The sequence below is a fragment of the Gracilinanus agilis genome, chromosome 4 (assembly GCF_016433145.1).
Source record: "Gracilinanus agilis isolate LMUSP501 chromosome 4, AgileGrace, whole genome shotgun sequence".
In the NCBI taxonomy this organism is placed as follows: domain Eukaryota; kingdom Metazoa; phylum Chordata; class Mammalia; order Didelphimorphia; family Didelphidae; genus Gracilinanus; species Gracilinanus agilis.
In genome coordinates this window covers 143839492-143852772 of record NC_058133.1, presented here as the reverse complement: position 1 = coordinate 143852772, position 13281 = coordinate 143839492, and the positions used below count along the sequence as shown (strand labels likewise).

Genomic DNA, 13281 nt, shown 5'->3' with positions numbered 1-13281 from the left:
AAATGAGGATAAAAAAAAAGGTCAGCCAAATGTGATTTAAAAAACCAGATAGTTTAGTTCCTAATATAAACTAAAGGTGTACCCTAAATACTATAGACATCAAAAGTATTTTATTAGAGACAAAATGATAATAAAGGATAAGACTCTCCCCCTACCACTTTAAAAGAATGTAAGAGAATGTTTTCTCTGCCAAAAAAATGAACTTACTGTTAAGAACATAGCAAAATAAGGATATGAAAAAGAAAAAATAAGATGGTAGGAAAGTATCTCATTGGCAAAAATTCAACATAACAGATAAGTTCAAGATACATGTACCAACAAATTAAATTCAAAGGAATTGTAGGAACTTCTAGTTCTGCTTGTGCTGACAGTGATCTCTGAGGAATCATGCAGCAAGAGAGGTGCCACAAAACAGAAGCAGGCAAATGTTCTCCTGATTTTCAAAAAACAAAGAGTATGGATGATTCAAAATACACCGCTGAGCTCGCTGTCAATTCATGGTAAAATTTTGGAAGTGATCGCTAAAGGAATTGTTTACAACACTAATTGTTTATAACACTTAAAAATGGAAATCATAACTATGTTAACACAGATTACTAATAAAAAGTTATGCTAAAATTAATATTTTGCTTTTTGGCAGTCACTAGAATGGGAGAATATCTTAGAATTTATATTTTTGCTTTTAATAAGGCATTTGACAAAGTCTTCTGATAATGCTTATGGACAAGATGGAAGTATATGGCCTTAGTGATGGATAGTATCTCAGGAAGATTCAGAATTAGTGGACCAGTCATAAATTCTTTTGATTAATGAATCAAGTTTAATCTTAATGGACTTCTTTAGTGGATTGCCCTTGGTCTTCATACTTCATTTTCTTCTAATTAGCACTTTTATAATTGATTCATATGAATAAATGAGCAGAATGTCTATCAGATTCACTGATGATATCAAGATGGGAAGATTGTTAATAGAGTGGATAAAATAGCTATCCCAAAAGATCTCAATGAGCTAGACCAATGAACTGAAGCTAGCAAGATTAAATTTCATAGGGATAAATGTAAAGTCTAAATTTTAGATTAAAAAAACAAAACACTGAAGAATTAGATCAAAGACATGACCAAGAAGCAGTTCTTGTGAAAACATATTAACTATTCATTTTTATGAGCTGAAATTTTAATATGAGTTAGAAGTATAACTTGGAACTCAAAAAAGCCAATTCAGTTTTAAGATACGTTAAGAGAAATATGTTGCCAGATCAGAGGATTTTAATAGTCCCAGCATTTCACCTAATCAGAGCACAGATGGAGTGTAATCAGAGAAGTTTGGGACACTTTATTTTTGAAAGTATATTGATCAGTTAGAACTTTTCCTGAAAAGAATAACAAGTAGAAGAGCTGTTGGAAGATAGGCATACTCATGTACTCTTGGTAGAGTTGTGATTTAGTACAACCATTTTGGAAAGTATTTTGGATTAGGCAAATAAAGTGACTGTCACTGAGGCATATAACCCAAGGAAATGATTGATAAAAAGAATGTATGCCTAAACTACTTAAACTAGTTGTAGGAGCACTTTTTTAAAACTTTTTAAAAATTAAATTAAATTTAATTTAATTTAAAAAAATTTTTATTTAGAACATTTTTCCATGGTTACATGAATCATGTTCTCTCCCTCCCCTTTTCCCTCCCCCCTTCCTGGAGCTGAGCTGACAAGCAATTCCACTGGGTTATACATGTATTATTGCTCAAAACCCATTTCCATATTATTCAGATTTATAATAGTGTGATCTTTTAAAACCAAAACCCCCAATAATATACCCATAGAACCACATGATAAGCCATATGTTTTTCTTCTGTGTTTCTACTCCCACAATTCTTTCTCTGAATGTGGATAGCATTCTTTCTCACAAGTCCCTCAGGATTATCCTAGATCATTGCATTTATAGAGCACTTTTTATAATACCAAGGAATTAGAAACAAAATAGATACCTCTGATTTGGGGAATGGTTGAAAAAATTGTGAATGAATATAATGGAATATTCATGCCACATTAAATAGGATGAATATAGTAAAAAAGCATGAAAAGATATGCTAATACTGCTTGATATACTGTGCAGTAAAGAGAGCCAAGAAAACAATACACACTATGATTACAACAGTATAAATAGAACATCACAACAAAACAATAAAAAACAAATGTTGCAAAATTACAAAGAACTAGCATGCCACCAAAGACACCTCACCAACTTTGCAGAGTTTGGAAGGTCCATAAGTATGAAACATTACATTATATTTTCAGAATTTTTCAATAATCCATTTTGTTTATTTTCATTTGTTCCTATTTTTCTTTGAATGTTCTTTGCTATATAAGATAGCTTTCTGGAGAGGAACACTAGGAAAAATTTAAGATATATAAAAACAAAAGATATCAATAAAATGTATTAAAAATTAAGCAAAAAACCAGCCATGATGGAGCAAGATCTATATCATGCTTTATGGTGATAGCTAGCATTTATATAGCACTTTAAAAGCCTACACAGTAATTTATAAATATTATCTCTATTTATCCTCATAATAGATCAGTCCTTTTATTGTCCTCATTTTACAAATAAGGAAATTGAAGCAGAAGTGACTTGATCAAAGTCACACAACTACTAAGTGCCTAAGGCAATATTTTAACTCTTGATTCCAAGTTTAGTACTCTTATCTATCAGCCTTGTACCAGATAGAGGAATGAAGGATTTGTGCCCAAAGAAAGGGTGATGTGTTTTGGAGTCAACAGAAACTTGGGTTTGATTCCTCCTTCTGATACATCCTCTGCTGCCAGAGTGAGAATGACGAACATTTCGGATAATCAGACATTTCCCTGTTTTATACTTTGGTTGATATAAATAATCAATGTTAATTCCATTATTATATTTTCAAGGAATCTTATAGCTTTTTTAAAAACCCTTTCCTTCCATCTTAGAAGCAATTCTGTGTATTGGCTCCAAGGCAGAAGAGAGGCAAGGGCTAGGCAATGAGGGTTAAATAACTTTCCCAGGGCCACACAACTAGGAAGTATTTGAGGGCAGATTTGAACCTAGGACCTCCTATTTATAGACCTGACTCTCAATCCACAGAGCCACCCAGCTGCCCCCTCTTATAACTTTTGAACATATGTAAGGGTTGCTTTGTTAGATAACAGCCTCTAGAGGGGATATTTTGCTCTCACCAATCTCCCTAAAACAAAGGCTCAAGTAAGGTTGTAGAGAATCCTCAAACAAAAGACAGAAGGGAATTGTGGTATTAATAAACATTTTCATGATTTGAGTTGCCTAATAAATCAGACTTGGCTAACGGCAATGATTTCTCGCTTTAGTAGTCCAAACATTTTTATTAATGATTCCATTATTATCCACTCTAGAGATGTCCTGGACTGATGTGGCTTTGTTATGGATCAAGCCTTGAAACATGGAAATATTGAACTATCATACAGGAAAGGCTCCACAACCTTATGAGACTATTGTTATTTTCACCTGCTTATTTTTAGAACAAGCATCTCGCCTTGATGAAAGAGTGTAGTGATCTAGTATGTAAACCATGGAATTTTTAGGAACAAAGGAAGAGCTGCAAATATCATTAACTATATCCAGTAAGTCACTATGACGGAGAGAAAACTAGGATTCTAAAGCTGAGATAATCTCAGTGGAGTGATAATGCTTTAGAAAAACAAAACAAAACAAAACAAAAATCCCACTGTGGAATATAACAGAAAATATAAATCCTTTCTATGACCACTGCTTTTCTTTCAGAGTCCTATGTAGCATTTGATTCACTACCCCTGTGTTGGCAGGTTGATGTCCTTATGGACAAATAGGGTCTTAGCAACAGTGAATATTATTTTGTGAATAGCAACAGTTTTATCTGGTTTAGTTGTGTCCTGAGGCTTTTTAGCAAAATTAGTAGCTTTTTTATTTTTAAACAAACCTAACAAATGTATTTTGGAGTCTCTTCCGCTAGGAAATCAAATTAATTATATTATGCCATTGGCAGGTGGCAGGAAACGTGATGTGGTTAAGTGTCTCGTCAAGATTCCTCAAATGGATTTTCTAATAACAGCAACTCAGAAAGGAACAATAACAGTCTTCAACAGTCAGGTAATATGAAAAGTTGTCTTTTTAATATTTTTTTCAGTAGTACAGACAAGAATGCAAACCACAATTTGAAATGATCATCCCCCCAAAAATAGTCAAATCCTTGAGGAAAATGCAAACTCTACAATCCATTTTTGTGATATTGAGAACATCATACTGGGCACTGTCCCAGAATTCTCTGTTGCACAGTACAGTACTGATACAATCATAGGATAAGCCTGGATTAGTGCTTAGATGAATAATTTTAAAAATATTCATAAGGAAAGTAGTTTTAAAAGTACCCTGCAAAATGTAGTCTGGTAGCTCAAGGCTACTTTGAGCCTCTTTTAACTTTCTAAATTTATAAGTTTTCATTTCCAACTCATTATACCACTGGGAGATTTTAATAGGAGGCATGTTGATATTTTCTATAGAGTATCATAAACCTACAAAAATAATAATTTAATACTTTTTGAACTCTTACCTTCCATCTTAGAATTGATTTTAAATATTGGTTCCATGACAGAAGAGTGATAAATGGTAGGCAATTGGGATTTAATGACTTGCCCAGGATCACACAGCTAGGAAGTATCTGAGGCCAGGCTCTCCCATCTCCAGGCCTGTTTTCCCATCCACTGAGCCACCTAGCTACCCTGACAATTTAATATTAATATCACTAAGATATTCCAGTTTTCCAATTTATTGGCAGTTGAAGAACTGATTTCTTTATGTAAGATCTGAAAACTGAAATTAGTTGGTAACCTTTGTTTCTTTCCATAACAAGGCCTTTTCTATGATATTTCTCATGGTTTGTTTTTTCTATGACCAATGAGTTGATTTTTTTCTCTTTCCTAGAAAGCAAAGCTAATTTGGAAACAAAAAATAATCTGAAATGAGAAGTTGTAGTTTTCATTTTTAAAAAAGTTCAGGATTTATTGGTACTTGGTGAAATTTAATGTATACATTTCCAATCAGAGAGAAATGTATGTAATATGTTTTTATCCAGTCAGATAATTATTTGCATATATATAGTATTTAGTATTTAAATCATTCTTATTTTTAATATATAAATGTAATTGAATCAATTAAATTTATAAGCATGATTATTCAACATTAAAACAAATAAAATAGCTATTTAAAATGTTGAATTCATTAAAGAGAAAAAAGTAGGGAAGGAAGGAAGGAAGGAAGGAACACAGAAGGAAGGAAGGAAAAAATTTATTTTTGAGAACTGGTCACAGTAATAAATTATGAAAAGATAGAATGCGTGATTACATTGGAATATCTTATAATAGTCTGATCCATAATCCATGTTCTTTATTGAAGAGTAAATATAATATATGAATTTTCTGATGTTTTCTGCAAGACCTATGGATATACAACAAAAATGTTATAATGCAACCTGCAACAGAGATTAACTTTTTTTATATGTTCACTAGCTTTTAGGATAAAACCTCTATAAGAATTAAAAGGCCTTCAGCATATATCTTTCATTAAAGTGGGCTGAGGGGAGCAGAGAAAAAGAACTGAAAATTAAGTATGAGGTATTTCCTCTCTTCTCTATTTTCCTTCCAAAACTTCATTTTTCCTCTCTAAAAAGAAATATAATTTTAGACATTTACCAGGTTTGTTACCCTGGGCAAAGTTACTTATCCTCTGTTTGCCTCTATTTTTTCAATTGTAAAATGGGAATAATAACAGCATCTCTTAATAACATGTTATGAAGATCAAATGAGGAACTGTTCAATTACTTAGCACCATGCCTGACATATAGTAGGCTATGTAAACATTTCCTTCCCTCCTCACTCTCATAACAATCCCTATTCATTAATTAGACTGTTGGCTCCTTAAAAATAGAGATTATCTTTTTTTTTCTTTGAATCTCCAACATTTAGCACAGTGCTTGGCTCATAAACTTTACTTATTTATTTTTATCTTTGTTTTATTCCAATAACAAATTTACCTGTAAATTTTTGAAAGTTACATGATTCATGCTGTCTTCCTCTCCCTTCCCACTCACCAAATTGATAAGCAGTTCTACTGGATTACATATGTATTATCACTCAAAACATATTTCCATTTTATTCATTTTTGTAAGAGAATAAACTTATAAAACCAAAACCCCAAATCATATTCCCAAATAAACAAGTGACAAATCATGTTTTCATCTGCATTTTTAGTCCAGCAGTTCTTTCTCTGGTGGTGGCTAGTATTCTTTTTTATAAATCCTTCAGAATTGTCCTGGATCATTGTATTGCTATTAGTAGCTAAGTCTATCACATTTGATCATCCCACATTCTCCTGGTTCTGCTTTTTTCACTCTGCATTAGTTCACATAGATCTTTCCAGTTCTTTCTGAAATCATCTTGTTTATCATCCTCATAGCACAATAGTATTCCATCACCATCATGTACCACAATTTGTTCAGCCATTCCCCAACTTAGGAAGATCCCTTTCATTTCTAATTCTTTGCCAAAGCACAGCTATAAATATTTTTGTGCAAAGAGGTCCTTTCCCATTATCTCAAGAACTTTAAAATTTTATTCTATTCTATTTTTTTTTCAGTTCTAAATTCTCTCCCTCCCTAATTATAGGCTCAGAGTGTAGCCTGAAGCATATTTTTTTTCTCTTTTTGAGGGAGTGGAGGGTAGGTAGAGACATCCTAGTAGACTTAATAAATGTTTGTTAATCCTTCCTCAGATATTCATTAGTTGTGTGATTCTCAGCAAGTCACAAAAAGCTCCCTGAGCCTCAGTTTCCTCATTTGTAAAATTAGTCTAATAATAGTAGCTACCTCAGAGTTGTGAGGATCAAATGAGATAATATGTGCAAAGCTCTTTGCAAACTTTAAAACTCTATATAAATACTAGCTATTATTATTATTGTCTAAGAGAGGGTTTTTTAAAAAATCTTATTGAATATATCATTTCACTATAAACTTTTCATCACAGGGAGCCAAGGAACATACAGTTGTAATAGAAAGACTTTAAAATGATGTGTTGTGGTTCCAGAGAAATAAATTAATTGTCAAAACAAGTACAAAATGAATGGGAAAGAATAAGAAACTGGGAGCAGAGGTGTCATCAGCATATTTCAAGATAAGCCTCTTAATTGCCTGATTTGTCCAAAGAGGACTTGGACTGTGCCATTTTGCTAGCTTCTCAGGAGGATGAGGGGATGGGCGAGGGAGGACAGGAGTCCCCATGAGGGAAGGAGGAGGACATGAAGCATGAATATGAAAATGGCTTCATTTTGGAATATGGGTTTTCAGTGTTAGCATCTTCTTAATTTCAGTGTCTCATATGCATCCTTCCTGCTTTGCTTTGTGCTTGCTTTTTTTTTTTTTTTGCAGATGAGAATTCAGGCAACCATCAATGTTACAGTAAGTATTTCATTTTTTTCATTAACTGAAAGAGAAGTTGAAAGATAGTTTTTTAGCAATAAATTTAAAGCATTTAAACTGGTCTAGAAATAAAAAAAATGTCTTCTTATTTTACTCTGGGATGTGTCAGAGCCCAAATTCAAAGTAAGGCGTCCTTGACTACTTATCAGGTCTTTCCATTAGACCAGTGATTCCCAAAGTGGGCACCATCTCCCCCTGGTGGGTGCTGCAGTGATCCAGAGGGGTGGTGATTGCCACAGGTACATTTATCTTTCCTATTAATTGCTATTAAAATTAAAAAAAATTAATTTCCAGGGACGCTAAGTAATTTTTTTCTGGAAAGGGGGTGGTAGGCCAAAAAAGTTTGGGAATCACTGTACTAGACTATGAGATGAGGTGACCAGGAAATCTAAAGGGACCTTACATCTTGAGCATTTGCCCAAAGGGCCAAACTTACATCTTTTAAGGAGTTTAAATACTGAGTAATCTCAGTAAATCAAGACCCACTGATAAAGGAAGCCAGACACTTAATCAGATGCATCTACCATACTTTGTAATGAATCAGTCATCAGAGAAAGTCAGAATTGGGGAAAACCTCAACATACCCAATTCATTCTTAGTTATCCAGAAAAACAGGAAGGGCAAACTCCTTAATAAAAGTGGTAACCTTGTTTATTACTAGGGGGCAGCAGTAGAATAATTAAATAAGTTGAAAAATATTTGAAATCTTCTTGAATTTTAAACTTAAAATCAAGGATTTGGGCTGGTTCTCCCTCTTAGTAATAAGGTAGACAGGGGATGCTATTATAAAACCACAGAGACACACTTTCTATTAGAATTCTTCCATAATTCTGAATGGAACAAGTGAGGAGAAATCACCTCCTTCCTATACTCTCCTATTAAGTGTTGGAGATATAGCAATGCAAGAAGGTAGAACAGGTGATAAAAGATAGTGGAGCCAATATTGGACTTAGATTCAGGGAGTTTGGATTCTTAGTTTATCAGAAACAGTATTGGGCTTGGAATCAGTAGTTCTGGGTTTAAATCTGGCTTCTGATACTCACTAAAAAATATTTAACTACTCTGAACCTCCTCATTTCCTTATTTTTAAAACAGATTATAAACTAGAAGTATTTATTTCTTAGTTTTAAAAAGTGCTTCTATGTAGGTTAACCCATTTGATCCCCACTAACCCTGTAAGGTAAGTAATATCTCCATATTACAGATGAGGAAACTGAGGAAAAGAGGGGTACACAGAAAGTGACTTGTCCCAAGTCACATAGCTACTCTATGTTTGAAACAGGATTAGAACTGAGGTTTTCACTCCAAGTCTTGTGCTATGGGATTGAAAATAATATATTTGTAGAGGTAATAGGAGGTCAGTGAATCCTCTTCAGCAAAGGAGTGGCATGAGTGATATAAATTCAGATTATAGCAAAGAATTTGATTATGCAGAGAAAATATATATGGATTTGCTCAACTTAGCACTGTAGATTTTGCAGTTGTATTATGCTCAGATATAGAATGAAGTTGTTGTTCATTTGTAGTAACTGGCAGCCAGTAGGTAGACTTTCTGAGGTTTATAATACTACACTGAAAGCATCAGAAGAGGAAGAAGACAAAAAGAAGATGAGAAAGAAGAGGCAGCAGAAGAAGAAAAAGAAGGAGGAAAGGAAAAAGGAAGGCAATCCCTATTATGAAGGAGCTTATGATCTAAATGAGGGAGATAACATACAAACAAATATATACAAAGCAAACTATAGACAGGATAAATAGGAATTAACTGAGAGAAGGTTATTTAAACTTGGGAAAGACATCCTATAAAAGATGGGATTTAGTTAGGACTTAAAGGAAGTCAAGGAGGTTAGTAAACAGGGTGGAAGAGGGAGAGCCATTCTGGATATGGGATGGAGGAAAGCCAGGGAGAATATCCAGAGTCAAGAGGTGAAGTGTTTTTATTCATGGAATAGTCAGGCCAGTGTTACTGAATCAAAGTGTACATTGCAGGAAGTAACATATGAGAATGAAAGATAGGAGAGGGTTGGGTTATGAAGGGCTACAAACAGCATTTGGTATTGGATTCTGGAGGCATAGGAAACCACTGGAGTTTATTAAGTTAGGGGTAGGATGTGGGGGTAATGTGTTTGTTCAGTCCTTGCTTTAGGAAAATCATTTTGGTGGCTGAATGAAGGATAGATTGGAGCAATGATTCCCAAAGTGGGCACCTCTGCCCCCTGGTGGGTGCTACAGCAATCCAGGAAAGTGGTGATGGCTACAGGTGCATTTATCTTTCCTATTAATTGCTATTAAAATTAAAAAAAATTAATTTCCAGGGACACTAAGTAATTATTTTCTGGAAAGGGGGCAGTAGGCCAAAAAAGTTTGGGAGCCACTGGTGGATTGGAGTGAGAAAGGAAGTGAGATAGGCAAACCCAGCTACAAGCTTTAGAAATAGCCTAATGCAAGGTGATAGGAGCCTGCACTAGAGTAGTAGCAATGTCCTAGAAGGGAAGGGGGTATATTTGAAAAACGTTGCGAAGGCCTGGACAATAGATCAGATATAGAGGTAAAATATAGTGAAGTCCAAAGGGTGGGGAGGATGATGTTGCTCTCTATGGTAATATAAGGAAATTTGAAGTTGGGGCTGGGAGTGTGGTTGAGGGAAAGATAACGACTTCTAGTTTGGATATGTTTGAGATGTTTATTGGGCATCCAGTTTGAGAAGTTCAAAAGGCACCAAGAGGCATGAAATTGGAGAACCAGCAGAGAGACTGAGGCAGGATATATAGATTTGAGAAAACTCAGTATAAATATGGAGGAAGAGGAAGAAAAAGAGAAAGAGAAAGAGGAAGAAGAGGGAGAAAGAAGAGAAAGAAGAGAAAGAAGAGGAGGAGGAAAAGAAGATAGAGGAGAAAGAGGAGGAGAGGAGGAGAAGCTGGGATAAGATTCTATTTTGCCATCACATTACAGATTCAATTATCCCTAGGTAGTAGATTTGAGCATATAAATAGTAAATACAATGTAATTTTGGGGAAGTGAGAGCTTGAGCAAATGGGGAGATGAGGAAAGGATTCCTGTAGGAAATGGCAGTTGAAGAAGGATTTTCTGAGGTAATGAGGCACAGTATTACATTCCTGGGGAGCAGCTTGGGCAAAGGCAAGAAGATGGAGCTGGAATGCCCTGAATGAAGAAGAGGAGTTAATAGAGGGTTCTGGCTAATTCCGTGCCAAAATGGCAAAGATTTTCTGTATTTAAATATAGATATTTTTCTAGCTTAGAAATTCGGCTGATCTTGTAAGTAAGTAACACCTATATGTTCTAAACAACAAAAGGAAGGTTTCAGTGTCTTAGGGGCCACCTAAGTGCTATTATTTGAAATTGATTTTAATAGAATAGTAAAACTGGAAAAACAATAAAAGCTGGAAGAGACTTCAGAAATCATCTACTCTAACCTCCTCATTTTTCAGATTAGGAAACAGTCCCAAAAAGGGAAGGATAGTCAAAAAGCATTCAAGCATGTTTTTGAGAGGGAGGCATGGCATACAGCTAGTGAAAAGTCATGGAAAGGGATAGGTAGCTGACTCAGTGAATGGAATAGAGAACCAGGCGTGGAGACAGGAGGTCCTACATTCAAATCTGACCTCAGATACTTCTAAGCTATATGACTCTGAGCAAGTCACTTAATTCCCACTGCCTAGTCCTTATTGCTTTTCTGCTTTGGAACTGATACTTAGCTTTGATTCTAGGACAGGAGGTGAGTGTTTTTTAAATAAATGAATGAATGAATGAGTGAAGAAAAGTCATGGAGTCAAGAGACAACAAGACAGCCAGTATTCTTGGATTATGTACATAGAGGGGAATAAAGTATCAGAAGACTGGAAAAATAGGAAAGGGCCAGGTTGTAAATAAAGGGTTTTAAATGTCAAATAGAGAATTTTATATTTGATTATGGAGGCAACTGATTGAGTAGAAGGGTAACATAGTCAGGCCTGTGTTTCAGGAAAATTGCTTTGACAATGGAGTAGAGAATAGATGAAAGAAAATTCAAACAAGAAGACCAAGAAGAAGGTTATTATAATAATCCCCCTCTCCACCATGCCTGAAGGCATTTTTCACATGCCCCACCCTCTGCCCAGCAGTCCAATGTGAGCACTTCCTCTCTCTGCTCTCTGGGTAAGGCAGGGGGCTCACAGGCCAGCTTGAGGGTGCAGTTTGAGCATGTGATCTCTAAAAGCTTTGCCAATACTAATCTAGGGCATGAGGATAATAAGGGCTTGTACCAGGGTAACAGAAATGTGAATGGATAGAAGAAGACATATGGAAATGACGTTGTGAAGGTAGAAACACCAAACTGGGCAACAAAAAAAAAATGGATATGTGAGATGAGTAGTGTGAGGGAGAAGTCAAAGATAACACTAAAGCAGAGGGCATGGGTGATTGAGGGGAAGGTAGTGCCCTTGACAGTAAAGGGTAAATATGGAAAAGGAAGGGTTTAGGAAGAAGATAAAGAGTTCTGCTTATGACATGTAAAGTATGAGATGTCTAAAGGTATTCAAAATCATATAGCTAGTTAATGGTAGGACTGAGCCCTGAACCTTGATCTTCATATTCATCTTCAGCTTGTTTCTCTTTCCACTGGGCAATGCTCCTTTTCATGAAGACTTTCACTGAGATTTCACAGACTTTTTAGAACTGTATTCTCCACAGAAAGAAATATGATGTAAGAGTGCTGGGTTATTTGCAGGGGAGAGAGAAGAGTGATGGTAAGTAGAGACAAAGATTGGAGAAAGGGAAGGCGAAGAACGATGAAGACAAATCTTAACAGGATTTTCATTTGTTTTTAGAAGCCTAGGAGATTTAGGAAGAGGAAGGCAAGGGAATATAGTTGGTGGAGATCAAAAGGGTAAGGGGACAGAGAAAATGAAGATAAGATAGAATGAGGTAGAAGCCCTAGAGTTTGGAATCAACTCATTGATAAGGAAGGGAAAAAAATGTGATGTGGGACTGGGCTTAGAAAATGTTGCTCCCTTTCCCTCCATATTCAAGCAGTGGCCATATATACTGTTGATTCTATCTTCATTATAGTTTGTGTACTCACTCCCTTTCCTCTACTCTTCTGGTCGACTACTTAGTACAAACTCTCATTGCTACTTACCTAAAAAATTTGTAATTGCATTTTTAATGATCTCCTTTGTTCTTCCTTCTCCTTTCTTTGGTTTATCCTGCATATGGCTGCCAAACTTATCTTCCTAAGGCACAGATATAACCATGTAACTATCCTGCTCAAAAGCCTTTAGTAGCTCCCTATTCCTCTATAATAAATTACAAACTCCTCTGCCTCCTCATATAATCTAATACTAATCTAACATTCAATCTTTTTATCATATTATTCCACTTTGTACACTGTACAACCTATGCTACTATGTGTTCCCCAAATTAAAGATTCTATTTTCTACTTCTGGGCACTTGCAAGTGTGGTCTCCCATCCCTGGAATACCACCCGACCTCATCTCTGCCTTTGAGAATTTTTATCCTCCTCCACTGCTCAACTCAGTTGTTCCATTCCCTGTGAAGTGTTCCCTGACTCTTCTGCCTCTAGTACTCTTTCCTTTCTCAAATATTCCTTAATGAAGACAAAGCAGACTTAACCCCCATTGCCTAGCCCTTACCACTCTTCTGCCTTAGAACCAATAAATACAATATTGATTCAAAGACAGAAGGTAAGGGTTAAAAAAAAAAAGAAAAAAGAAACATACTCAGCCTGGAGTCAGGAAAACTTGGGTTCAA

The 13281-nt window shown here is 35.4% G+C and overlaps 1 protein-coding gene across 1 annotated transcript in view; it reads left to right on the top strand.

Annotated features, from left to right (window-relative positions):
* WDR64 (WD repeat domain 64) overlaps window positions 1–13281 on the top strand; it is a 214702-nt gene that overhangs the window by 36587 nt on the left and 164834 nt on the right. The window contains exons 4-5 of the mRNA XM_044674508.1: window positions 4033–4136; window positions 7465–7494. Coding sequence (XP_044530443.1) covers window positions 4033–4136; window positions 7465–7494 — 134 coding nt within the window. The remainder of the gene's footprint in view (window positions 1–4032; window positions 4137–7464; window positions 7495–13281) is intronic.